The following is a 24,685-nucleotide window of genomic DNA, read 5'->3' on the forward strand; positions in this document are numbered from 1 at the left end:
TCTTGATGGACAGTTCACATCCATGATAATTTATTAAGCTGTAATATGTGATCTGTGGTCATCTGTGCTACAAATATGCATACACTTCTTTTTGTTTCCCAAAAAGATGAAATTAAAAGTTGCCATGGAAGCCCATTACAGATGGAGAGTTTACAGTCATCTCGCAAAAAATGTTGAGAACAACCAACTCCAAAGACTTCCACACAAAGTATCATTCTAAACGCAGGATGAAGGTGAAACTGAAACTGTAATCACCTAAGCAGAAAAATCTGAATGCCCTGAATTTCTGGTACATGTACTGGGGACTTGAGAATGACTAATTAATCTACATGTTGAACAGTCTGCGAAGAGGAAGCAAACTGGCCTTTAAAAGCTAAAAGCGCTGTTGAAATGCACCACGAAATGGTTAGCATCACGCAGCAGAACAGCAGGTTTTCACAGTTAAAACTGCACACACAGGGTATGTCCGTACATTGAAATATACAGTTTATTTTCTCAAAGTCAAGCAATGCCATTTTTCAGTAGGTAAGTGTGAAGTGTTAAGCAGGAAAACTGTACATTTTCACTCTGGGCTGCAGGATCCAAACAATTGGAGGAACATAATGGAAGTCTCACTATACAAAGAGATCCTAAAATTGAGAACAACGTAAGGTGAAAAAACAGCCATCTCCAGGATGCCAAAGGCAAAACATTAGCACCAGATTTTTTCAAAAAAGCAACAGTGGAGTTATTTACAGATTTACATACAACATTGGGAGGCAACCATCTTCGGGCTCCTGGGGTGAGAGACTCTCAACAGGTTTATAAAAGGAAAAGAGAAAATGGTGTCTACACAATCGTCCTGTGAAAAGGAAAATATATATAGCATTCACAATATTGCTACCTTTATCAGAAAGAGCTAAATCAAAGTACTGTATACAAACACGTTGTAATTATATTATTATTCACATTTCACATACACATTTTAGAGTAACCACAATATGTAAAATCTTTAAAATGCCACAGATAAAACAATGCACACTTCTCCAAGCTAAAGACAAGCATAATTTATTTGGGAATTGTTTAGTTTTGGGATTGTTATGGCTAAGGGATAAGTAAGGACAAAAGGGATCACTTGTCCAAGTAACATAGCAGCAAGTAATTGTGAGATGCCAAAGAGTAAATTTCAGAACTAGGAGAAAGAAACTAAGGTCAGCTGTAGGTCCTTTAACATGGTAGCTCCATGTGACCTCAACTCAGACAAAACAATTTCATTACAGGTTTGGTCCAGGTATACAATGCAGTGCACTACAATGGGGTAACGGTCCTTTTCATGTTTGCACCTGTCTGCAAAGAAATTGCTTCCAGAAGAGTTTTGCACCAATTCCCAGAGAGAACCTCTCCAGATCTCCCTCCGTGAATGAGATTATTCAGGTGAGAACAGGAATGCTGCCATTTCACCAGTAGTTAAAAGAATGCTTTTCTCTCTCAACATCTAACTACTCGTATCTCCGACCTGTTTCACTACAGACTGGCATCCACATTGGCCTCAAAAGTGGGTTCCTGTTGAGCAATCTGTTTAACTTAAGGAGAGATAAATGGTTTCCTTACTACAGTGAAAAGGAATATATAAAAGTCATCCAAGACTCTCCTGTGCCTACTGAACTTCATCTTTAAAACATGACATTCAGACATTACAGAATTTCTCTGTAGGTATCCGAGCGAGTCAACATAACCTACTGCTGTGCTAAAACACAAGTTAGCAGCTCTTGTTAGAGCTATTGGAAATCATACCTTACACTCAGTGGCAGTATTACTAAAACATAATCAGTTATCCAATACTGCAAAATTGCATCCTCTCATTTATCACTGTGTAATGAAAAAAAACAACAAACAGAACCCACTTATGTTCACAGTTACAAAGCAGAATTGCTCCAGGTAATGCACAGTATTTACATGGCAGACACTGTTTATATTGCATTTGGTAGTCTGAGAAAGTAGAAAGAAAGAACAGCATCACATAGGTCAACTTCAGTATAATTTAACTGTCTAGAAAAAAAAAATCACAATGTTCAGTAATCAGAAGAAAATAGAAGCAGTATCTTTAGCCTACATTTATTTTCACAAAATGTAGCAGTTTGGAGAGAAGAAACAGAAGAACATGCATTAAAAGCACAAGAAAGAACAACTGAGCTTTCTAAATAATTTAGATGAGAAATGTTTTGGAAAAAAATCAGCACAGCATTTCCAGCCTGTTTCTTAGATCAAGTCTAATTTAGTAAAGAAGGTAATGTGTATTACAGTGAGATGGTGTAAAATTACATCCTGGAAATTAATTTTTTTTATAAAAATCTTCAGCAAGGTAGCTATTAGGTGATTTGCAAGCTGGTTTAAGGACTGTTCAACTGAGACTGATTTCAGAGTCACTTCTGTGAGGGGGAAGTGCAATCCTACATACAATATTACAAAAAAGTGTCTGATGCCACAGGATCAGAGTGACACTACATTTCAGTAATCTGAATATATTAGCTATAAGATGCACATTTCCCCTGTGTAATGTGTCTTAAAAAAATAATACTAAAAAGCCACTACAGAGAGAGCTTCTGTACTTGTGTGCATTCAGAAATTGCTGTTGGGTTTCCCAGCAATCTGTATAGAATCTGAACATAAAAGAAGTATACATTCTATTCTAAAAAATGCTTGCATGCACAACTGCTACAGACTTTCAGCTTACTGAGTAGAAAGGTTAAGAGTCTATCCATCTCTGTGGAGCTTTCTGTAACTTAAGCAATGACAAGTGGCTATGGAGTCCAGCAATAAAAATGTATTCTAAAAAATTAAATACATCATCCCAGAAATGAAAGATTATTGCTGTTGTGAAAGCTATTTTTCTCTTATGCACTTGTTTCTCTATCTGACACTCAGAAAAGCCAAGATATTCATGTGTACACTTGGAAACGCCCCCATCCCTTCCTTCTTCCCCATATTTGACATCCTTGGTCAAACTCTGTCCTCTCATTTGAGCCGTTCAGGTTGGAGGCTGTCGGTCAGACATTTAAGCTGCTCTTCCCCCAGCTTGATCTTGTCCTCAAGCTCTCGCTGCTCAATGATGAGGGCCGACTTCATTTTTACAAAGTGCTCATAGTCTGCTAAGTTCTCCTCACTCAAGTAGTTCGCCAAAATGTCAAAGACAATGCGCTCTCGGCGATCCAGGTTCTCCTTCAGCTCTTTTGCATCTTCATGTTGCTGGGTCAGCAGCTTCTGCTTCTCTACCAACGTCCGCTTAGGAGAGAAGAAAAACAGTTAAAAATTCACTGGGTTCATCAGCTTGAGACAACAGCTTCAGTGTCTAAGTCATCTGTTTTAATTGCAAAGGCAAAGATTTTTCTAAATGCATAGAGAGGTAGAATAAGATTTCTCCTTAAAGTTTATTCTAATAAAACGTATTAATAAACAGGGATAAGACTCAGTCAGTGAAAGATGCACCACAACTTTTAATTGGCCTTAGCAGCACAAACTTTAAAGACTGTTTTACTACTTAGTAGTTTGAAATAGTTGTCTAAGCTCTCCAAAATGAGATTTAACTCATCTACATCTTACACCTTCAATACACAGCACTGAACTTCCACGCTGTAATAACTGTGGTCAGGGAACACAGAAGCATTCTAATTAATGGAGCGATTTATTCTTGCCCAACTTGGCAGTTCTGCTTCAGTCTGCACAACTCTCCCGTGAGATGTGAAAATGTGTGGTCTTGAGAAATGATCAACGGTGAGAGCTGGGGAAAGATGACAAAAGCAAACAAAGGTTTGCTGTTGTTGTTAAAAAGCATCATCTTCCCAAAAGGGCTGTACACTTTCTGCTTCATGCCTTCACAATAATCAGTGCCTCTCAACTACAACAGAGGGGGATATCTGAGACGTTGTGCCACAGAAGTCTGTTTTGCCCTAAGGTTTATTCTGGACAGGTAGAAGCTCCTACAGTTTGAGAACGAACCCACAAAAGGTACAAAATAGGAAAAAGAGAGGTTGAATAGAGAACCACACACATATATGTACAAGAAAGGTGAGATTCATCTGACCGGTCTCTTCCTGTCTCCTCCTGAATCACTCAGCTCTGCTACTCCTTCAGCAGTACATGGAGTGAAATAAGAGCACTGTTAATCCAACCTCTTTCAGAGGTCTGAAAGTCTGCCTAGAAATGGTTATATTTTTCCAGCACTAATGAGTGCGACTGGCCTACTAGATGTCAGGAATTCCAGTAGAGACTTCTCAACCTAGTCAGAAAGTGCCACTAAGAAGTACAATCCCGTAATTCTTAACTTTGCTTCAACATTTTCTTTGAGATTTATGTTTTCCAATAAACCATGATCTGCTTTTGTGAAGCTGTTCAAGTAAATTTGCCAATTTTTTTTTTTTTTTCACTTGGACTTTACATGCTAAAGGACACAGCCTAAAGGATTTACAGAAAATTGTTTTTGTAGGCTACAGAAATTGTCCTTTCAAGACAGAAGTATGAGACAAAGAGGGATGCACAAAGTGAGCTGTAACAGATGTATGTCAGTTGCACACACGTCCTGTGATGTCTCTTCTAGTACAGACCACCCAATGCTTAGAAGGTGAAACTCTAAGACTTCAGCTATTAGTATACTGAAAATACGCAGATTAGATTAGCTCAAGGTTCAAGGTAGCCACTGAAAAATATGGACAGAAATTATACATTATCACACAGTTCAGTTTGCCTTTGAGTGTATGCCAAAGAAAAAAAACAAAAACCAAACAATTTCAAGTAATTTGCAAGCAGAGCTATCTGCTGCAAAGAGATGGAAAGACTCCTCTCCAAAATTCACTAGCAGCCAAGCCTGGACTAGGGAGCAGAATACCTCTGCTGTTTATGTACACATGCAGAAGCAGCAGGAGAATCAGGATTTGATGAACACAAGAGGTCATATATCAACCAGCTGCTAGCTCAGCTGCACAGTAATGTGCCTGGCTCTGTAATGGGATGTTTAGTTCTTTTAAAAAAATCCTGAGATTTAAGTTGTACCATTTCTTCTTACTATGCCTGTCACATGACTCAAATAAGTGGATGTAGAAAGGCACAAGGCAAATGGAGACACGTCTCAAATTTGATTTCACCACTGTCAAAGATGACTGACACCAGAAAGCTTGTTTTGAAGGGTAAAGTGAAACAGTAGTAGGCTAAAGATGCCATTCTTGAGGAGACTCTTTGAGTAATGGTTAAATGGTTCACCAGGCCAACAGGCATAACTGCTTGGACATACCACACTGTCAGATGGGTTAGAGGCTGGTATCATCTGATGGACTTCAACTGATTAGAGCAAAGCAGAGTGCAGAAAGCTTTTTTTTTTTTTTTTCAGTTAGCATTGATTTGAGGCTCCATCCAAACAAAGGATTATCTAAAGCTGCTCTGATGGAACTATTTTTGGCTCTTCCTATTGAGAGCCTTTCTCAGTTATTGCTGCTTTGAACCACAGCCATATGAAAAGGGACTTCTTCCACCTATGCGACTTCCCAGCATCCATTTCCTAAACTGCTACCCTTCTCACTTGTCCTTAGTCTAGCAATAACAAGTCTCATGAGCCTACACACCTGATCAAATCCGTGAACTGCTCATTCGGTGCTTTAGGGTTCTCACTACACTCTGACTTTGGTTGATAAGGAAAGTAACGGGAAGACATTGGTCTAGTTGTGTAGAATGAAGGGGGCTGGTAGCTATTTCAGATTAAATCACTTCCAGAAGCAAAAGTTGAAACACCCGATATTGTTTCTCATAGCAAAAGAGACCTACAGACCATCTAATAGAAAAAATATTAATTCAACAGCAATCATTTGCTTGCTGGTACTGCTTATTTACAAGTCCACTGAACTGTTGGCTGGTTCCTAGAATGTGTGTTTCCTAGAGAAATGTTTAATAGACAGCACCAGCTAAAACAAAACCCAAAAACCAGTGATCACTAGGGACATGATCCCAGGCTGGAAGTAATCTCCCCTGTATTTTATTCACACGATGCATTAGTAATACACCAAATATAATCATGTGGGCTACAAAATAACAAATGATAATCAAAAGAAGCCATTCAAAGATATACATACGTACCTCTGCACAAATTATATTTATAGTCACAAGTACCTGGGGACATAATCTGAGAAGCATCTCTTACTTTGGACATGTACCTGATGTTACTATGGCAAAACTATGGTGTAAGTGCATGAGAAAGCAAATAGGGATTGGAATACATTAGAGGTTTGGATTTTTGTCAGTCTACATTTAATAGCAGAAAACACAACTTCTGACCACCTGTACCACACCACCTACTTACCTTTTTTTTTTTTCTCCATATCTAGCTAAATAAGTTATTTTTATCAGCTCTCAAGTTGCGCTTCCTATGCACTTATATTATCTGGTAACTCTTTCCCCAGCTTACACTCCCATCTTTGAATCCATTAAGCAACTGCAACCACATTTAGAAAAAAATCTGTCTAAAAGAGGATTAAATTTCTCTAAGTTTCAGAAGCTTTGATCTGCCCTCTAATAAGCTGCCAAATACCTTCCCTTTGCATCTATCAGAAAGGGGTCTGTCTGGACAGCCATTAAGCAAGTATGCTTGGCAGCAGCTAGAGCCAAACAGCAAAAACACAGCTTCCAAGTACTCGCAGCACTTACTGATGAGACAATGGAGTATGCTGAGAAAACAACATAAATCCACAGCACATGGACAAAAAAATTGATACAATGCTGCTGGCACTTCAACTCTCAGCTACAAGCCACAAATCCCACTTCACATTCATTTAACTGTAGAGGCTAAACTCACTTGACACATAATCCCTCCTATAGTCATTTTGACCTGTAATTTTCCCACATCTAAATCTCTCCTTCAGTGCATATCTGTATCCCTAGATACTGGCCTCCCAACTAAGGCCTGCTGGGATCTGAAACTAAATGAAGCGGTCCACCATGCTCGTAGGTAGGGTCCAACAGGTAAGAATACCATGAGCGCTTCTGAAATTTTCACATCTGCTTGGACTCCTCGATTACCAGGCTATTTTGGTTGGGTAAAATATGCTTTGTACTGAAAAATTCTTTTTGCAGTGCTTCCCTATCCCCCTTTTTTATTTTTAAGACTTGTTCTTTCTTGCTAGGCATTGTAGAGGAAGCTGGAGCACACAGGAAACTTCTTTGTCACAGTCACAATTTTTTTTTAAATCACAATCCTTGCTGAGCATAAAGAAATCTGAAAGCTTTCTGTATTTCAACACAAAGTCACACTTACTCCTTTTCCCATCTTTTGCATTGTCAGAGAGAGCAGTATTTTTATCTCATTAGTTATGCTCTCATTAGTAGCTTTCTTCTTTTACTAATATTTTTCTAAGGAGCTTCTTTTCCAGTTATGTTGCCACCCAAAACACAACTTGTCTGCCAAGCCACTTGTAGTTTTAGTATTCCAAGCAGAAGCAAAACAAAGAGATAAGTTTTAAGAAATCTAAGGGTAATGGGCTTATGAGATGTATCCATTCATTATCCCTTTATATTTTAGATGAATACAAGGAAAAAACCTTAGCAGATTCACTAAATGTGGCTACATTACTATTGTACTTTCTTACCCGCTCTTCAGGAGAGGTGTTTTCATCCAGGTTATTAAGAGCATTTTCCACCCGGGCCAGACGACCTGAGAGTGACAGCAGGAGGTTGACTACTTTGTCCAGATCTCCGATAAACATCTTGAATTTGTCAAACTCATTTGGTTTGCAGACTTCTTTCACAATGGCCTCCACCTCTTCCCCCAGAATATTGTTTGCTTGGATGTCTTCCAGGAGTGTTTCCCGAGCTTCCCTCAGCACTTGCAGTTTCCTGCTAATGCTGTCAATAAGTTCTTGCTGTGGAAGATAAAGGGCATTTATTAGCACTACTCATTTTTTCCCCACTCCTAATTCTGAAAGTCATGTCAGAAATTTAGCACTGCTATGTGACTTTTTTAATACACTGAAACTCCCATGTGGCTTGGACAACGAGTGTATTATACATAAATACATGTCTAAGGTAACTCTAGCATCACTGAATTCAAAGGATTCAAAGGTGCACACCTATAATGCTCAGCTTGAGACCTGTGTTAAAGCAACTCACCTTTCTGGAAAAAAAAGATGAAAGATTTTTCTTAAGTATTACTGCTGCTCCTTTGAACGTCTTCAAAGCCTACTATGGAGCAGCATGAAGTACAGCACATCCTTCTTCTAAATACTGTGCCTAGAGTATCTTTCTGAAGAGCTACACTTCAAGAAGGCAAATAGCACCAGAAAAACAACCCTGTATTTTCACCATGACAGTTAAAACTAGGGCACTACTAAGCTTTTTATTCCTTTCTGTAGAATATTAACATTCCCCTCCAAACAGCAGCCCCTACACTCAGAAAATCTTGAGAGTTATCAATGCCATTCAGCATTTCTGTAGGGAAACCGTAATCCCTGTGGCATAGAACAGGAAATAACATCTAGTTCTACAGCATACAAAGCAGCCCTGTGCAAAGTGGCTCTCACAGAGGACCACACAATTTTTGACTAATGTTATCCTATGCCAGCCAAAAATTCTATTTAATTTACGGTTTTGTCAGTTTCTCCAGTATAATCTCCCATTGCCTGGAATGTGCATGCCTTAGCTTGGAACAATCATTCTAGGTGGGTCAATGCTAGAGCCAGACCAAGAATCCCAACATCCTCTTTTAATGACCTGTGCTCCACCAGTGCTACTTCCCTGCATCTGGGTGGGAGGGCCTTGTCTCAGATATCCCCATTAGCTTTCAGTTGTGCATGAGGCGTGGAGCTCCTTACAGTCAGCTGTCTACCCTAATGTGACACGAATCACACTACAAAAATACCCCGTTAATTTAAATGTATATGCATATTTGGTATTCAGCTAATCTCAGGTATGAAAATTCCCCCATATCATTCTTTAAACATACACCTATTACTGCCATTTATAAGTGAAAATTAAATAGGTTAAAAAAATCATTACTCCTTTTTTTTCTTTTTTTGCAAAAAAAACTCAAAAAACAAAACAAAAAAAACACTCATTACGTTCTTTAGGAAGCCCTTCTAAATAAAAATCTGATTGCAAGCCTTAATGATTACAGAGAAATATACTGGTAGCAGCTATTGCTTTCAGATGTCATGGAACAGTCATTCTGGGAACTTATTCTGGGAACAAAGAGAAGTCTGCCATCTTAACCAAAGGCAATCATACTCTGAGTAATCAAACACTTTTTTGAAGGTAGAAATTCAAACACGTGGATTATCTGGGCTGGTATTCTCTTTTTTGATTTAATATACTAGGCCAGGTTAATCTGGTTTTGGGTTATCTGTTAGTCTGGGTGTCCAAAAGATTAAGGTAGTTTTACAGATGCCTGCTTTACTGACTGATTAATCTGCAGGATTTGATTTTTTTTTCCCCTCTCCCCTTTTAGTGGAGATGCACAGTTTGATTTAGATTATGTAGGTCACAGTGCCAGGCTCTTATTTCCCCCAGATGACATGCACATACACTGCTGCTGTTTTATCATACTGAACAACAGAATACTATTCTACTCTATGTTATTATCTCAAATTTTTCATTTCTGTAGCTGTTCTGTGACTTTCACTAATGAAAAAAGATTGTAAATGTGCACAATATTTACCAATCAGGACTGACAGTCCAGATCAGGAATCCAACCAGGTTCCTTTCTTGAAAAATAATCGTTAGAAAAAAATATCTTCACAGAGGCATCCTAATTACATGTCTGCTAGTAGCTGAAACAAGGCTCTTATGGAACACTTTTGCAGGTGAGAAGATATTTAACTCCTCTTTAAGACTCTTGTATCTTTTAAGATTTGGTTTATGATCACTGACCGCCTCCTGTCCGGGTAAAGCAGTTTTTGCATGCTGCAATTGTGAGCTCACCACATGCTTTGGCTAACCAGCAGAAAACCTGTATGATGCTCAATACTCAATGAGCCAAAAGATTTCCAATCTACATCTGAAAACTGGCAGATGAATAATTTACTCCTGTGAGTTCTGAACAAGAAAACAACAAAACCTGATCTTCTCCCAGTAACTGTTGCTGATCTGACTAGCAACACAGAAAGTAGCAGAGCAGAGTGCTTCTCAGGTGGTTCACTCAAGTGCTGATTAGCATGTTTACCTAAGTTATTCTCCTTTTAGCTCACTGCTTCATTTCACATAAATCTCAGGCCTAAAAAAGCAACTAGCTTTTCTTCTATTAATGCTGAGACTCTCCAGGAGTTACTGATGTTTTCCTATAGGCACACAGGACCCTTCCTACTCAGCCGCACGTACATTTTTTTAAGTACTAAAAACTGTCTTGGTATGTCTTCAGTGCCTGCTCAAGATTTTATAATTGTGGTAAACATACTTTATATTCAGCATGAGACACAAACACCATTCATGATAGGGATCACCCCAAATATATGTTCTTTCATTTTGGAGCATCTGTGTGTAAGGAATTCCGGCATGTTTTTCAAAGTCATACCATCACTACAGCTCATGAAAGAAAAAAATAAATAGGAAAAGATCCCTAAACATTTCAGGATTGCAGAGCAGGGAGTCATTCTACAGTTGACTGAAATTAAGATACTGATAAGACTGAAATTAGGAAATCAAGAAAGAAGTTCTGGCTGTGCATCTCCTCTAAAATAACTGAAGTCAACAAAGTGTGCTATTGAAACATTCAGGTCCTTAATGATCCTTTCTTAGCTTGGTGCTAAGATGGGCTAAGTTGCATATCCTGGCTTTTTAATAAAGATGCCCTGACCCACTTACCACGAGATATATATGCTTTCTGACAAGATCCAAGCTGAAAGCCTGCTGAACTGAGTGCTCACATCCTACTGCATGCAGAGGAGCAGGGAGAGAAGTAAACAGCAACATGTGACATTATGTATAGACTGAGAAGATAGGAGAGCTCTGCTAAAAGCTCTTCATGAAGTATTTCCCTTCTCATACGGCTAGTGGTGTATACTGAAACTGAGGAGTAGAGGGAGGAAAATATAAAGGGCAATACACTTTTCTTGTTTGCAGACACAGTATGGTTTTGCTTACAAATGTTTTATGTCCTGTTTGTTGGGCACTCAAGAAAGGCTTAATTTTACCTTCAGCTCACCTCCATTATACATTTAATGAGAAGGAAACTAAAATGATAAACATGACCATCACATGCAGCAGTAGATAAAACTGAATTATTCCAAGTGCGGTGAAATCCTTAATTTGTCTAAGTAGTACAGCTGTTGGATGCAGGGTCTCTGGCAAGAGGGCAAGGGCAGCTCTCCAGCAGCAGCCATGTCATGCCCTGGCAGAACATGCTGTACTGAGCTGTGTGATGTGGTGGGGGCAGAGAAAGGGAGGAAAATACAAGAGTGGTCACAGAAAACACTGAAGCAGAAAACACAGAAAACTCCTCAAATTCAATGCAGGAGTTGGATGCCACTGAGGCAGGGGTGGGAGTCTCCTATGGAATGTCTCAATCTTAGCCTTAGCAACTAAATATATTCCTAGTGTTTAATTCAAAGATACTTCTTTGGGACTGGATCACAAAATTGGAAGTTGATTATTAGACACAAGGTTAACTTGAGCAAAAAAAAAATGGATCGCCACTGCATTACTGGCTTAGGCAAACTGAGTTAAAATACATCACTTTAATTGAACAAACAAACCATTTCCTCCAGCTTATCTGTACTGAGAACTACATTAAAATATTTTGTGCCAAATTACAAATGAGACAAGGGTGATAATTTTAACATAGAACAGCATAATCTAAAACCACTGAAATGCCAGTATATTGTTATTTTTCAGACTATGTCGACCTTAGAGCAGAAACACCCAAGGATGGGAGTGAGGGTGGGGATGAACAAGAGTCGAGAAGACTCCCTCCCTTGTGATGAGTGACTTCCTTGGCATCCAGCAATGTGATTAGCTCTCTCCCACCACTACTGCTTCTGTTTTGTGAGGTAGGAGAAACCCAGAGCAAAGTGATTTGCTGCTCATAAAAACAAATGAAAAAAAAAGAAGGGGGAGGGAGGAGAAGGGAGACACCTTCCCTCTCATAACACACTGAAATCCCTGACCTAAATTTTGAAAATGTAGAGCAACTAAAATCACCACTAATTACAGTGGGATACATAAGCATTAATGCTCTTTTCTGCACAGCAAGTGAGAGAAACGACTAATATCCCAAATGAGAAGCAGTAATTGAGAATAAACCCCTCTGAAGGTCTCCCCTTGGGCCCTGTGTCTCAAGCTGCAGAAAGCACCTAACATGAAATTCCTAAATTCACAGTTGGACACTTACTCTCCTCCCACTCCACTTCCACCATCCTTCTAGTTCCCTCTAAAAACAGACTGATTTTTCAAGTGGCCTTGAACAAGTGGAAGATCTTTTATTTAGAGTTCTTTAGCTATCAAATTCCTGCTTAATGAAATGCATGTTTAAGTTTAAGAGCATCATGTTAACCATTTAGAAATGTCTTTTACCTTCTTTTCTGACAAATCATGATCCAGTTCATCTTCAGAATCATCTTCGCTCCGTTGCTGTTGCTGCTGCTCTTGCATGTCCTTCATTTTAATCAGCAGTTCAGCCTTTGGTGCAGATGTGCTGTAGTAAGTAGAATTGGTTGTCAGGGAGATGGCAGATGGTGCATTCTGCTCTTCTTTCCTGGTAAAAAGTCAGAATTCTCATTAAGTGCCTTGACATCCTAATCACTGAAGAGAAAGGACAATATTCTCAAGCCATCATTTCACCAACAAGCAGAGGGCTCAAGCAGTAAGCAGTTACGTATGGAAACAGGATAAACAAATACTGTCTGTGAATAAAATTTGTGTGAAGTCAGCACATATCTACTAAAAAAGAAAACAGAAGCCACGAAGAAGAGCTTTCACCATTATGATGAAGGAAATGGAACTAAGACATTTAAAATTGAATTCATAGAAACACAGAATCACCAAGGTTAGGAAAGACCTCAAAGATCATCCAGTCCAACTGCTCACATATCACCTCAAACCATGTCTCTCAGTACAACATTTCTTGAACACCTCCAGGGTTGGTGACTCCACCACCTCCCTGGGCAGCCCATGCCAGCACCTGACCACTCTCTCGGAGAAGGATTTCCTAACATCCAACCTAAATCTCACCTGGCACAACTTGAGGCCATTCTCTCTTGTCCTATCACTAGTTACATGAGAGAAGAGGTCAACAACCACCTCACCACAACCTGCCTTCAGGTAGTTGTAGAGAGTGATAAAGGTCTCCCCCGAGCCTCCCCCTCTACTGACTAAATAATCCCAGTTCCCTTAGCCCATAAGACTTGTACTCCAGACCCCGCACAGCTTCATGCCCTTCTCTGGACATGCTCCAAAGCCTCAATGTCTTTCTTGTAGTGAGAGACCCAAAACTGAACACAGTACTTAAGGTGTGCCCTCACCATGACCGAGTACAGAGGGATGATCACTTCCCTGCTCAGCTGGCAGCACTATTTTGATTCAAGCCAGGATGCCATTGGCCTTCTTGGCCACCTGGGCACACTGTTGGCTCATGTGCAGCCGAGTGTCAACTCCTGGGTCCATTTCCTCTACACAGTCTTCCAGCGACTCTGCCCCAAGCCCATAGCGTTGCCTAGGGTTGTTGTGGCCAAAGTGCAGGACCTGGCACTTGGTCTTGTTGAACTTCATCCCATTGGCCTCAGCCCAGCTATCCAGTCTGTCTGTAGGCACTCTGTAGGGCCATCCTACCCCCAGGCAGATTGACTCTTCCTGCCAACTTGGTGTCATGAAATGTAAAGCTCTATTTTAATAAATCATGCAAAGACTTCAGTGTCAGACAGGTATCTCTTCAGGCTGCCAAATGTAGGACAGATACTATGCTTGAAGCTTTTTGGTTGTGGAACTACACGTGAACTTTTCAACTAAGCTACAACTTAATTTGATAACTCAGTTCAGGAAAACAAAAGACCCATAGAACATAAACATCTTTCTATGGAATTTTACATCTTTAAGTTGTCTTTGTAAGTTTTCATCACATAATAACTACTAAAATATTGATCTTCTTTCTATCAAGTTACCAAACTGGATAATCTTGGTAAAATATTTAACTACTATGACAGGGAAGAAATAAGTTATTCCTTAAATTGTCACATGAATAGTTTTCAGCCAAGTGTCAGCTTGTACAACACTTCTTTTTCTGAAATTCATTATATTTATTCTCGACTGCTATTCTAGTGGAAAACTCTTATAAAAGTTGCAAAGTTAAACAGGGAGTTCTTCATCCCTCCCGGAAAATGGATGCACCATGGACAGCAGCTTGTAAGGAACTATTGGCCTACAGAAAGTGATACTCACTTCTCTTCTGAAATTTTTGGAGAAGGAACTTTTGGAAGGAGCTTCCTGCGCTGCTGAGCTTCTTCTAGGAGGTGTTCATCTTTTGGGAATATTCCAACCATCAGATCCATCGCTGTTTTTATTTTCACATTAGGATCCAGAATGTCTGCTAGAGATTTATCTCTTCCCACAATCTCTCTAGCTAGTTCCTCTGATTTCCAGTCTTCCAAGGTTTTCTCTTTGGCCTTTACATAGCTGACTGCTGGCACATTAGCACTGCCATCCTTCAAGTTGTTCCCAGATTCTTCAGCTGGTTGAGGGTCAGTTGGTTTGGTTTTGGTTTCTGGCTCGGGCTCTACACCTTGCCTGGTGTAAGCACAGAATCGTGAATAGGATTGCTCAGAAGTGCTGAGTGTTTTAATTTGGTCCTTTTCCAAACCGCTGGGTAAAGCAGGTGGTTCCATTGTACTCACAAGACTTTGCCGGCTCTCCTTCTCTGCACTGCTCTCTGAATGAACTATCTTGATGGGAACCATTTTCACTGTAGTATTGTTGTCTATAACTCTTTCAATTCTAGAAAATGAGGAAAATTAATGAGAAACTTAAGAACCTTATATTTTAGTTCTTATCTACAAATCAGGGGAAGCCCAAATATAAAAATAGGCAGATGAAAGATCTAAGTAACAGAACATCCATTGTACCATATCTCAAACCCTAAAATTGCGTGTTTTCCTTTTTTGCCTACACATTCTTAATAGCATTAGTTCATTTGTCAGCACTTCTAATATCAGCTTGGCACGATACTCACTGAACAGGACTTCTGTTCATTTTTGTGAACACAAGGGTCCAGCCTCAGGCCCTAGTTTTCAAATGGTGCTGTTGAACAATCCTTTGCTGCCACACATTCAGAGGACAACATGCCTCAAGCTCAAACTCATTGGCTTCTTGCAGACTCAACAGCAGCTTCAGCTTTTGGCCTGACAGGTTATTTAGCTGTCTGGGTAGTTTCTGCTGCTCTCACATCAATTCCTAGCTCTTCCAAGGGAAAAGACAGCAGATCAAATGGAAGCATCCTGCACGCTATGCCTTTGCTGAGCTGCAACAGTCTCACAATAAAAACTCAGAAATCATTCAAAACATAACTACGTGATTAAAAAAAACCTGTATTTGTATAATTTCCTAAGAGATACAGAAGTTTACTAATTAGATCCCACATCTGCATCCTAGTTTTTTGCATAAAGGATTAAAATCAGCCGCACTAAAGAATAACATGCACAATTCTGCATATTCCTATTAAAGGAAGCTTACAGCCAAAATCATGTACCGTGTATTACAAAGGGCCACCTTGGACATTCAAGAAAGAAAGCTACTTAAAGAGGTGGCTAATATTTTAAATTGGACAATAACATGTTAAATAACATTACTAAAACATTTGTACTGTATGTAAACCATATAAGAAACTAAAATCTAGTTTGGTGGTTTTGAGTTTGCAGAAAGTTTAAAATTATTGTCATAATGTGGGTTTGGAAGCCCTACAGTAAGTAAAGGAACATTGCCTACTAGCTAAAATATCTAATTTCATCTGGCTTGCTTGCTTGCCGCCTTCCATATAAGTGACCAAGACATACTACAGCTTGTTTCCTCTAAACATGGGTGTGTCACTTTTCTTAAATTTAAACTTATACTTTTCCGTGCTGTATTTTTCTTTTGCAGAGAACAGAAAAATCTATCTGACTTTGTCTTTTCCAGAAGAAGCATCTTATATTTTAAAAGGCTTCCAAATAGCCTCCCAGTAGACATTTATTTTCCTCAAGTGCTTTGGATGCATGGTTTTGCACACAGTTGGGGCAGATTTTCTATCCCGTGTTGAACACTAAACAATTCTCACAGGTTTCCAAGCAAGTTTGGATAAGACAGTGTGGTACAGCAGTGATAGCAGTGCAGGCACAGGCCACCATTTACTATTAATGTTCTGACACAGCCCAAAGAACACTTCCTTAAATGTGCAATCCTCCTTTGCACACTCTTTTGCCCTGGCTCCTGCACTGCCATCAGACAAAGGTTTTTGCATTCAGGATGACTGTTATTTTCAAGAGCTTGCTCACGTCTCTGCTTTTCAGTCTGAGCTCCCTGTAAGTATAATTGCTCTCTTCATGCAATCTGGTAAAAATGTTCTTAGCTGAACCACGTTAAGTCACCCCCTGCCTTTTAATTATTATTATTTTTTTAAATAAAGCCTACACCTTTCAGATCCAACAAGACTCCAAGAGGAATGTATTTTGAATCTGCGGGAATTATAAAATCTGTGCATAAATGTGGCAGGGACAGCTCGGAGAAATTAGATTAGTTGATGGCAATTCTTTACCTAAAATGATCTGCATCTCTTTTGGGACTCTAGGTACTTTCCTCTCAGGATAGCATAAGATTGTGTATATTTCTGACATTAACACCTGTTTTATTAAGTAATGTAATTAGCAACCGAGCATGGATTTTAAGATCTTAAAATGTCAATGAAAGATATGCTGGGTTAAGCACTTTCATAACTACTTTCAAACTATCATTCAGATACGGGCACGTAATTTAGCATACATCAGTGTGCATTTCAGCATTAAAGCTCAGTGAAAAGGAAGGCCACATACAATTAGCTTTTTTTTTGCGTCCTTTGTATCTATTCCTAAAACAGTATCTTCCAGAAGTCAGTACTGTCACCTCCCTTAGCAGACAGGTGCTAGAGATCACAAAACACCCTGTACTTTGCTTAGGATACTGTATTCTTTCTTTGTCTTAAAAACACTGCTGGGAGAAATTTCATTCCTACTTCCTTTTTAAAGAGGAAAACTGTCAAGGCATGCTTAACATCCACAGAGAAAATGGAGTCAAATTCGCATCCAACATCCCTGGCCTCTCTCAACCTCCAAACTCACTTCATCAGCTCAGGGCCTCCAGTTTGTTATCCAGACAAAAACAGAATGAGAACTGATGTTGGCTTTAAGAGATTTGTTAAAAGCCAAATTAAATCACTTTCTGCTACTGAAAATATCCAGGGGGGGAAAAAAAAAAAAAAAAAGATTTATGCTTTCCATGTCATAAGGCATTGGAAAACAAGATGACTGAGTCTATTGAATCATTTGCACTACAAATGTAAAGAAAAGCAATTTCAACTGCTTTAGCACAGAGAAACAATCTCAGCATTCAGATAGTGTGGATTTTTATTTTCATTCTTTAACCATGAATTATAGTACTGAATAATGAAGACTAACATTCTTGAGCTTCATGGACAAGTTTGTCATGTGGCAGGAGAACAACCTTTTATGATACGAGCAACATATGACAATCACAGAAATAAATTAATTTCAGCTGGTTTGTCTAATCTGAGTTTATCTAGACTGATATTCTCTTGCAGAACCTTCAGCCCACTTCGATATGAATAGCATTACACTCCCCTCAACAGACTACCTGGAATGCCAAATTTCATTGTAAAAGGAACATGAAAATAGTCATAATTTCACAGTGCACCTTACTGTGTGAGCTTTCAAACCAGATGTTCTCACAAAAGATTACAGCTTCCCTTCCCATATCTGCTTTGTCCCTACACTGATTTGTATTCACACAGAGCCTGAGGTAGAGGAAATGACAACGGTAAGTAAACATTCTGATTCTACCCAGACGTACATTGGAAAATCCATTCGAATCTAACCTTCTGTTTTCAACTATCTACCAGCTTTAACTCCTGAGCAGCATCCCTCATTATTAAGCATCAGCCAACTGAAAGAAACCCCAGACCAGCTGAAGTATTTTAGTGGAATTTCAGAGAATTTTTAGGTCTTTTTAGGATATATTGGAAAATTTTATGCTTAATGAACCCAAAGGATGTGCTCTCACTGAAGAAATAGAACAGTCAACCATTAATAATGCCTAAGTGGGCAAAAAAATAATTAAAATTATTAAAGAATTAGGGCTAATACCTGGCTGGGTTGTCATCCTGTACAGACACAGGAGGTTTATCAGTGAGCTTCTGTGGTGCAAACTGAGGAGAAGGGGACCTTGACGTCTCCATGTCAGGTTTCTGAAGGTACCGATACTTGCTGGAAGTTAACAGAGATTCGGACTTAAGGTGCGTTTTTTCTTCTAAGTACTGACAAACATTCTCTGTGGATGATGCCTGCAGAAGTTCCTGTGGATTATCACTCTTTAGTTTTCCATTGAAAACTGCGGGACTCTGACAGAGAGATGAGTGACTCGTAAACACTTCAGCAGAGCTGGGGGAAGAGGACGGAAAGGGGTGGCTGGGTGCTGCCAGCAAGGATTCAGAAGAGGCACCAAGCGATGGTGCAGAATTATCTGGTCGCCTGTATTTATCTCTTTTAGGTGGTGGAGGCCTCTGAGGAGCAGGTCCACGTTTCTTATTGAGCAGTGCTGGCTCTGTTCTGTGACTTTCCTCTCTGGTGCCCTGGGACAGATAGGAGTGGTTCTCGTTCAAGGACTGTGGCTCAGAACACGCGAGATGAGGCAAACTGCAGTCCTTGCTCTTCTCATTCACGTTTTCCTGAGAGTATCTGTAATCACTAGGCAACGTCCCAGATCTCCCGCGGCTTTCGTGAGACAGAACCGTCGGCTCTCTTGCATGCAAAGGTCTGACAGATGCCTTCCACTTGTGGCCTATATTCTGGCCCAGCTGATCCCTTTTTTCCCGTGGGTTTTCTCTTAGGGCCCCGATATCAGCTTGCCTAGGGAGAAGAAAACATCATTAGCATGCTGCTGTTTTATTTCTGTGAGGCCACAGATGATCTAGGAGGCCTGAAAGCTTGGATACCGAGCTCACAGCAAACATTTAATATTAACTCCTGCAATTCAGAGTAAGTATACGGCACAAAAGCATTCTCTGTGTACTTAATCTAACATGATGAGTCAAAGCATAATGTCATGCTAAATTAGGGTATGTAGCATCACAGGATGCGACACAACCTCAAGTTAACCTGAGGCACTGCAGTGTACATGGCAGAGCTAACTGCACAGCAAAGCTGAAGCACTAATGTATGTGGCACAGCCAAACGTGCAAATGTTTTTCTTCCATCTCTGTTCTAAAATGTAATTCCACTTCTATTCCAGAGTCACCAACGAAATGCAGAAAATGTGTTTCTTCTGTACATGCAAAATTAATACTTGGATGTCACTTTAAATAAAATCTGAACACTGAAATTTAATTATGAGCTTCTGAGCTTGAATTTTTAGATATGCATAACTGGAGAAAAATGAGGTAAAAGTGCAAACGAAATGTTTGCTGAAGCTAAATGTCAGCGTAAATGACAAACAGTGGCCAAAACGACCTTATTCTGCACAGTAATATTTTTTATTTTATTCCAATTGTGTACTCTCTGTTTGTGTAGTCAGGAAACAGGCATTAGCAGCTCCAGGCTTGTGCTCTGCCACAAGAAATGTAGTTCATTGGTCTTCGCCAGATAGAGACAGATTGAGAAAGAAAGAATGAAAAAATAAAGTACCTCAGGAGCCCTGGAAGGAGACAGGTTTGCTCTCTGCTAAAGGAGGCTGAGGAGACACTGAGATATTAGAAAAGAAGCTGCTTAGAAAAGTAAAAAGCTTTAGAGAACTACTAACGTCTTGTGCTACTGACAGCTCTGGGCTCTGCATTTTGATGGGTCCATCCTTTGGATGAGCACCGCCCAAGCTGTCCTTTGAGGGGACTGTGAGAGACTCATCTTTCCCAGCCTATTTGTAAGGTAAGGTTAACTGCAATTTTCAGTATAAACAAGTTACTGAGCTTACTGTACCAGTTTTGAATGCAAGTATGTAGGTGGTTAACATCAGTATATATGAAAATTACATTTGAGACAAGAGAAGACCAAACAAATAACAGGTTAGAGACATCATAAATTCAAAACAAAAAGAAAAGGAGAATTAAACACTGTGTTACTATTTTAATTAAATTAAAAAAAAAATCTTAAAAAAATTTTTACAAAAAGACAACAAATTAAAAGCTTTATTTTTCACACCTGTATGATAAAATTACATTCAAAATTATTCTGTTTTGTCCTTGGATCTGTGATGTTTTAGCACTTATGTAAACAGTTCTAAAAAAACCAAACCTGGACGTTTTCATTAAGCTGCCTGATGGGATGGGATTTTTAAAAATTGTAATTCATATGAATTTTTACGTGTCAGTAACAAAATAGTGCTGTCCTTCTAAGAGAAATGGCTTTTTCTCAATTTACTTCCAAAGTCTCTCTCATGTGGTGTTAAATTTTTAAATTCAATTTCAACATGTACATTTTTGATTTAACATGAATTAAGAGATGAATATTATTTCAAGTTACATCTCCTCACATTGCTCATAACTAAGTGCAGCTGGTTCAGAAAACTTCAAGTTGTCTGACAAATTCTGAATCAATCCTATTTTATAAAGACAGTATTTATTGACTCTCATTTTAATGTCAGACTAAGGATAGTGTTGTTAAATAAAATGTTTTAAGGCCAGAAAGACCAAGGCCCAAGCCCGGCCACTGCTATTCAGATTTGGTTATGTTGCATCTCTGGAGTCAGCTGGTCTTCCCCAGGGTGCTCAATGTAAGCAGAACTGGGCCTGTGAATGGTTCCCCTAATTTTAATGGAAATATTTACCAAATGAAGTCTTCAGGCCTTAAGTATGAAGCACTATGTTTAAATCAGCATTCTTCCTTGTCTTGATAACCTATGCACAGCATAATTTTCTTCTAGTTAACCTGTGCCAAAAAAAAAAAAAATCACGCCTCCCTATTCATCTTCACATACATAAACCATATTATTACACAGTATAATAGCTGCACATAAAAATCATGGGCATGGCACAAAATGTTGCAGACAAACGACATGCACTACCTCGCCAGTCTGCAAAGTACACACGGAGTTTAACATGCACATCAGAAGTGGGTGTGCTGGTGGAAGCAAACAGGAGCACACCACTAATCTGACACGTTTACATACCCAAAGCAAGTAGCAAAATTTGTTTATTGCTACCCTGGCTCACAAGGAATGAATGCTTTGGTAGTCCTGTGACCTTACAGAAATAAAGTACAAGGAAATAAGGAGTCACAGCACAGATGAATTTAGATACACTATGGTTGCAAACGTGGAGATAAAATTAAGTGATTCTATACGTGCTTTCATACCCTTTCCAGAAAATTAATCAAGCATTATGCAGTGCCACAGAAAATGGGTTTTGGAAAAGGTGGCTACATTCAATATTGAGGCTAGTTTGCATTCAGTGTGGGTGGATCTTCATGCAAAACATGCTTATCACCTTATTTTGGAAAGATTTCAGCTTACTGTTCAGAAAGGAGGAAAAGAAAACAAGCTTCAAGCCCCAGGAGAACACAGTGGAAAGAACCTGCAAAGGTGTTAGATTATTATCAATAGAAAGAAGTCCACTGAGCTACTCAGAAATCTGTCTGTACTTCATGTAATGGTACGCCCAAAATACGGCCAATTCAGAAATGAGGCCCACAGAATTATTCAGGGATAACATACCACTGAAACAACCTCATCTACAAGCAAACATCACAAAGCAAGAGATGCAGTAAGAACACAGCTACTGATTTAAGTACAGTTTTCATTCTAGATAACAAAATGTTCATCATAAAAAACTTTAAAGTATCTTAAAACCTAAAGCTTCCCAATCCCCACGACACAATGCCACAATGTCCAAGTGCCAGGGCCCTTCCAACACAATGAAGACGGGATGGCTACCACCATGTTCCTCATCCTTGGCAGGCCGTGATGTTCCAGGTTTGATAGTCAGGCTTCTCATACTGTGCACTTACCCTGAACTCTAAAGAAAGTATAATCAACAGATTTATGCTGAGGATACTCCATGGTATTCGGGAAAAGCGAATCCAGCACAGAGGGCTAACACAAACATTCCCTACTGCTCCTGCTTTGGGTATTTAAGGCATGCAAGTGCCCAAGGTAATTAAGTACAGGAGCTTCCATATATCTAAACTGGGGTGGTGGTGGAACAAAAGTGCTTCCAACTAAAAAAAAGGAATTGCTTTGTTTCCAAGAACCTTGTTTAGAATAGGGTTCAGCTCTCCCAGAGGCTCACAGCCATCCATCAACTGGTTCAGCTCTGTGGCTCACATGTTACCATCATTGGTTATAGTCACTCAGCAGAACAAGTAAGCCCACCACGACAGTGGAAAGATACATCTTAAAAAATGACATTAGTATTTTCTTCCCAAATGGAAAAGCATATCTCCCAGCCTCCTTTCAGCTTTGTTAGCTCCAGGCATATACACTGAGTGCTGAAAAGCCATGGAAATTCTCAGGGAAACCAACCAAGCCTCCTCCTCAATCTTGCCACCTCCCAGTAATAATATAACAACAATGTATAAGATACACATGCACGTGCTAACAGGAGCATGCTGGTGGAGTCAACGAGCAATTACCAAAATGAATCATTAGCTACAGATACCTATCAGATGGATAGCATTTTTGATTGCCGCAAAAAACAACCCCAAACTATTTCCTTCTTTTGTCCCATACTCAGGATTTGACTAAATCAGGACGTAAATGTAGAATGACCTGATTGAACGTTGTATCTCAATAAATGGGAATCAATCCAGTCAATCCAACATATCTGATGTGTAGGTATCTTTACAGTTTCTTGAGAATGTTTCAGGTCAAGCCAAACAGTGCCAGAAGATGGTCCAACTTGAAAATCCCAGACTAAATAACCTTAGCAAAAATTGATCAGCTAACATTTTAAAAACAGACTGTTTTGTTAAAGAACTTCATGCAAAAGTGTAACCATAAAACTTAAGAGCGGTTATGTAAGCAACAAAGTGTACTCCAGTGCCTTAACTGGCAAAAGAAAGTAAATGGAGTACTGTTTCCTATTTAGCTTAAATTCCTTCTGAAACTCCACAAGGTATCCTAGAAAAAAGGCCTTCCTACCTACGCAAAAATCCTCCTTAAGAGTCCTCATTCTACAACAAGCCCTGCATACTCAAGGCCACAGTTTTGCAATCCTTTCAAGCTGATTTTAATGCAGATATTTTGCCTTAAGAGGCAGTCACAGTCTACTCCAATTTTGTCTTCCTGCTCTCTTCATTGTATTAACAGTAGAAATTTCACAGCCCCACAGAAAATTGGATCAAGGAACTGACCTGGCTCAAAACAGATAATTATGTGGCTTACAGCAATTGTGAAACAGTTTTTGTTTATGCCAAAACCCTGTTTATAGGCAGAGTCTTTGCCGTTATGCCGCTTTTTCAGCTGTGAACTTTATGCGCTGAAACTATGCTTTCATTGTGTATTTGCATAGCACTTTGCACAGTGGGATCTGAAAGCACTTGTGCAATAGCCTGCAAATAAAAAGTACTTTCTCCTACCCAGTACAGTTCTGCCTGAGACCACAAAAGGATGCTACAAAGTTAGAACTGAATGCACAGGAAAAAAATTAAGTGTCCACCTGAGAGCCAATTGTAATATCACATTCTAATCCATACTGATACAGTCAGTGCAATCTAAGAGATTCAGCTCACACTAAAGTAGCCTCTACAAGCTAATTGCCCATTGGTAGGAGCTCGATGTAGTTACCCAAACACGTCAGAAACTTTAATCACTGAAAGACATACATCCCCCTAAGAGCTGGCAGCTCCACGCCAAGTGGGACACAATTGGCCAGCTCAGGTCTCTCCAGACACCTGCATTTCTCCAAGTGAATCAAGCTCAAGATTTCTATGGATTATGCCTACAGTATGCACTTCACTTTCATGCAGATATCTACTTAGATTAGGGACTTAAATCCTCATCTGAGTCCCACATGCTTTTTCTTTCAGGGGCTCCAGTAGCAGCCACTAAGACTTTGACACTCAAACTGGTTTTGCTGTAACAACGGTAAGAAGACAGTGACAGTACAACACCACAGTCTGAATGTCCAAGGGAAATTATTGCCAGTGGTCCATTTTTCTGACAAGCACTGTGTCTGCTATTAAGACTGACTCTGTAGAATATGCACTATACACAACATAGAAGATATGAAAACAACTCCAGAGACAACAAATCAGACCTTGGGATACAAAGCAACACAGAAATTTTAAACAAATTCAAAGAATAGAAGATCCTCTAGAAAATATGTAATTCAATGACCATGATGATGATTGTACCACAACAAATACTTCTAAAAGAGGCACAGCACTAAAGTCACTACAAGGAAGGAGACCTGTTCACTCCCTTGGCCTGAGGAGACAGATGATGGCAACTAGCATCCCAGAGCCACTATCCATGCAGAAGGTCTTAAAACATGCCAGGTCTTAAAACATGTGCCAGGGTAAGT

At 39.5% G+C, this 24,685-nt stretch overlaps 1 protein-coding gene across 4 annotated transcripts in view; it reads right to left on the bottom strand.

The window, feature by feature from the left end:
• Positions 1 to 465: 465 nt before the first annotated feature.
• Positions 466 to 24,685, bottom strand: part of SHROOM2 (shroom family member 2) — a 124,295-nt gene continuing 100,075 nt past the window's right edge. For all 4 annotated transcript variants that reach the window (XM_085212573.1, XM_085212563.1, XM_085212582.1 and 1 more), the window contains 5 exons: positions 18,321 to 19,082; positions 14,377 to 14,928; positions 12,517 to 12,697; positions 7,605 to 7,877; positions 466 to 3,261 (listed from right to left, as the gene is read on the bottom strand). In XM_085212573.1, coding sequence (XP_085068699.1) covers positions 2,995 to 3,261; positions 7,605 to 7,877; positions 12,517 to 12,697; positions 14,377 to 14,928; positions 18,321 to 19,082 — 2,035 coding nt within the window. In that variant the 3' untranslated portion in view covers positions 466 to 2,994. The remainder of the gene's footprint in view (positions 3,262 to 7,604; positions 7,878 to 12,516; positions 12,698 to 14,376; positions 14,929 to 18,320; positions 19,083 to 24,685) is intronic.

The sequence above is a fragment of the Meleagris gallopavo genome, chromosome 1 (genome assembly GCF_905368555.1).
Source record: "Meleagris gallopavo chromosome 1, MGAL_WU_HG_1.1, whole genome shotgun sequence".
Lineage (NCBI taxonomy): Eukaryota > Metazoa > Chordata > Aves > Galliformes > Phasianidae > Meleagris > Meleagris gallopavo.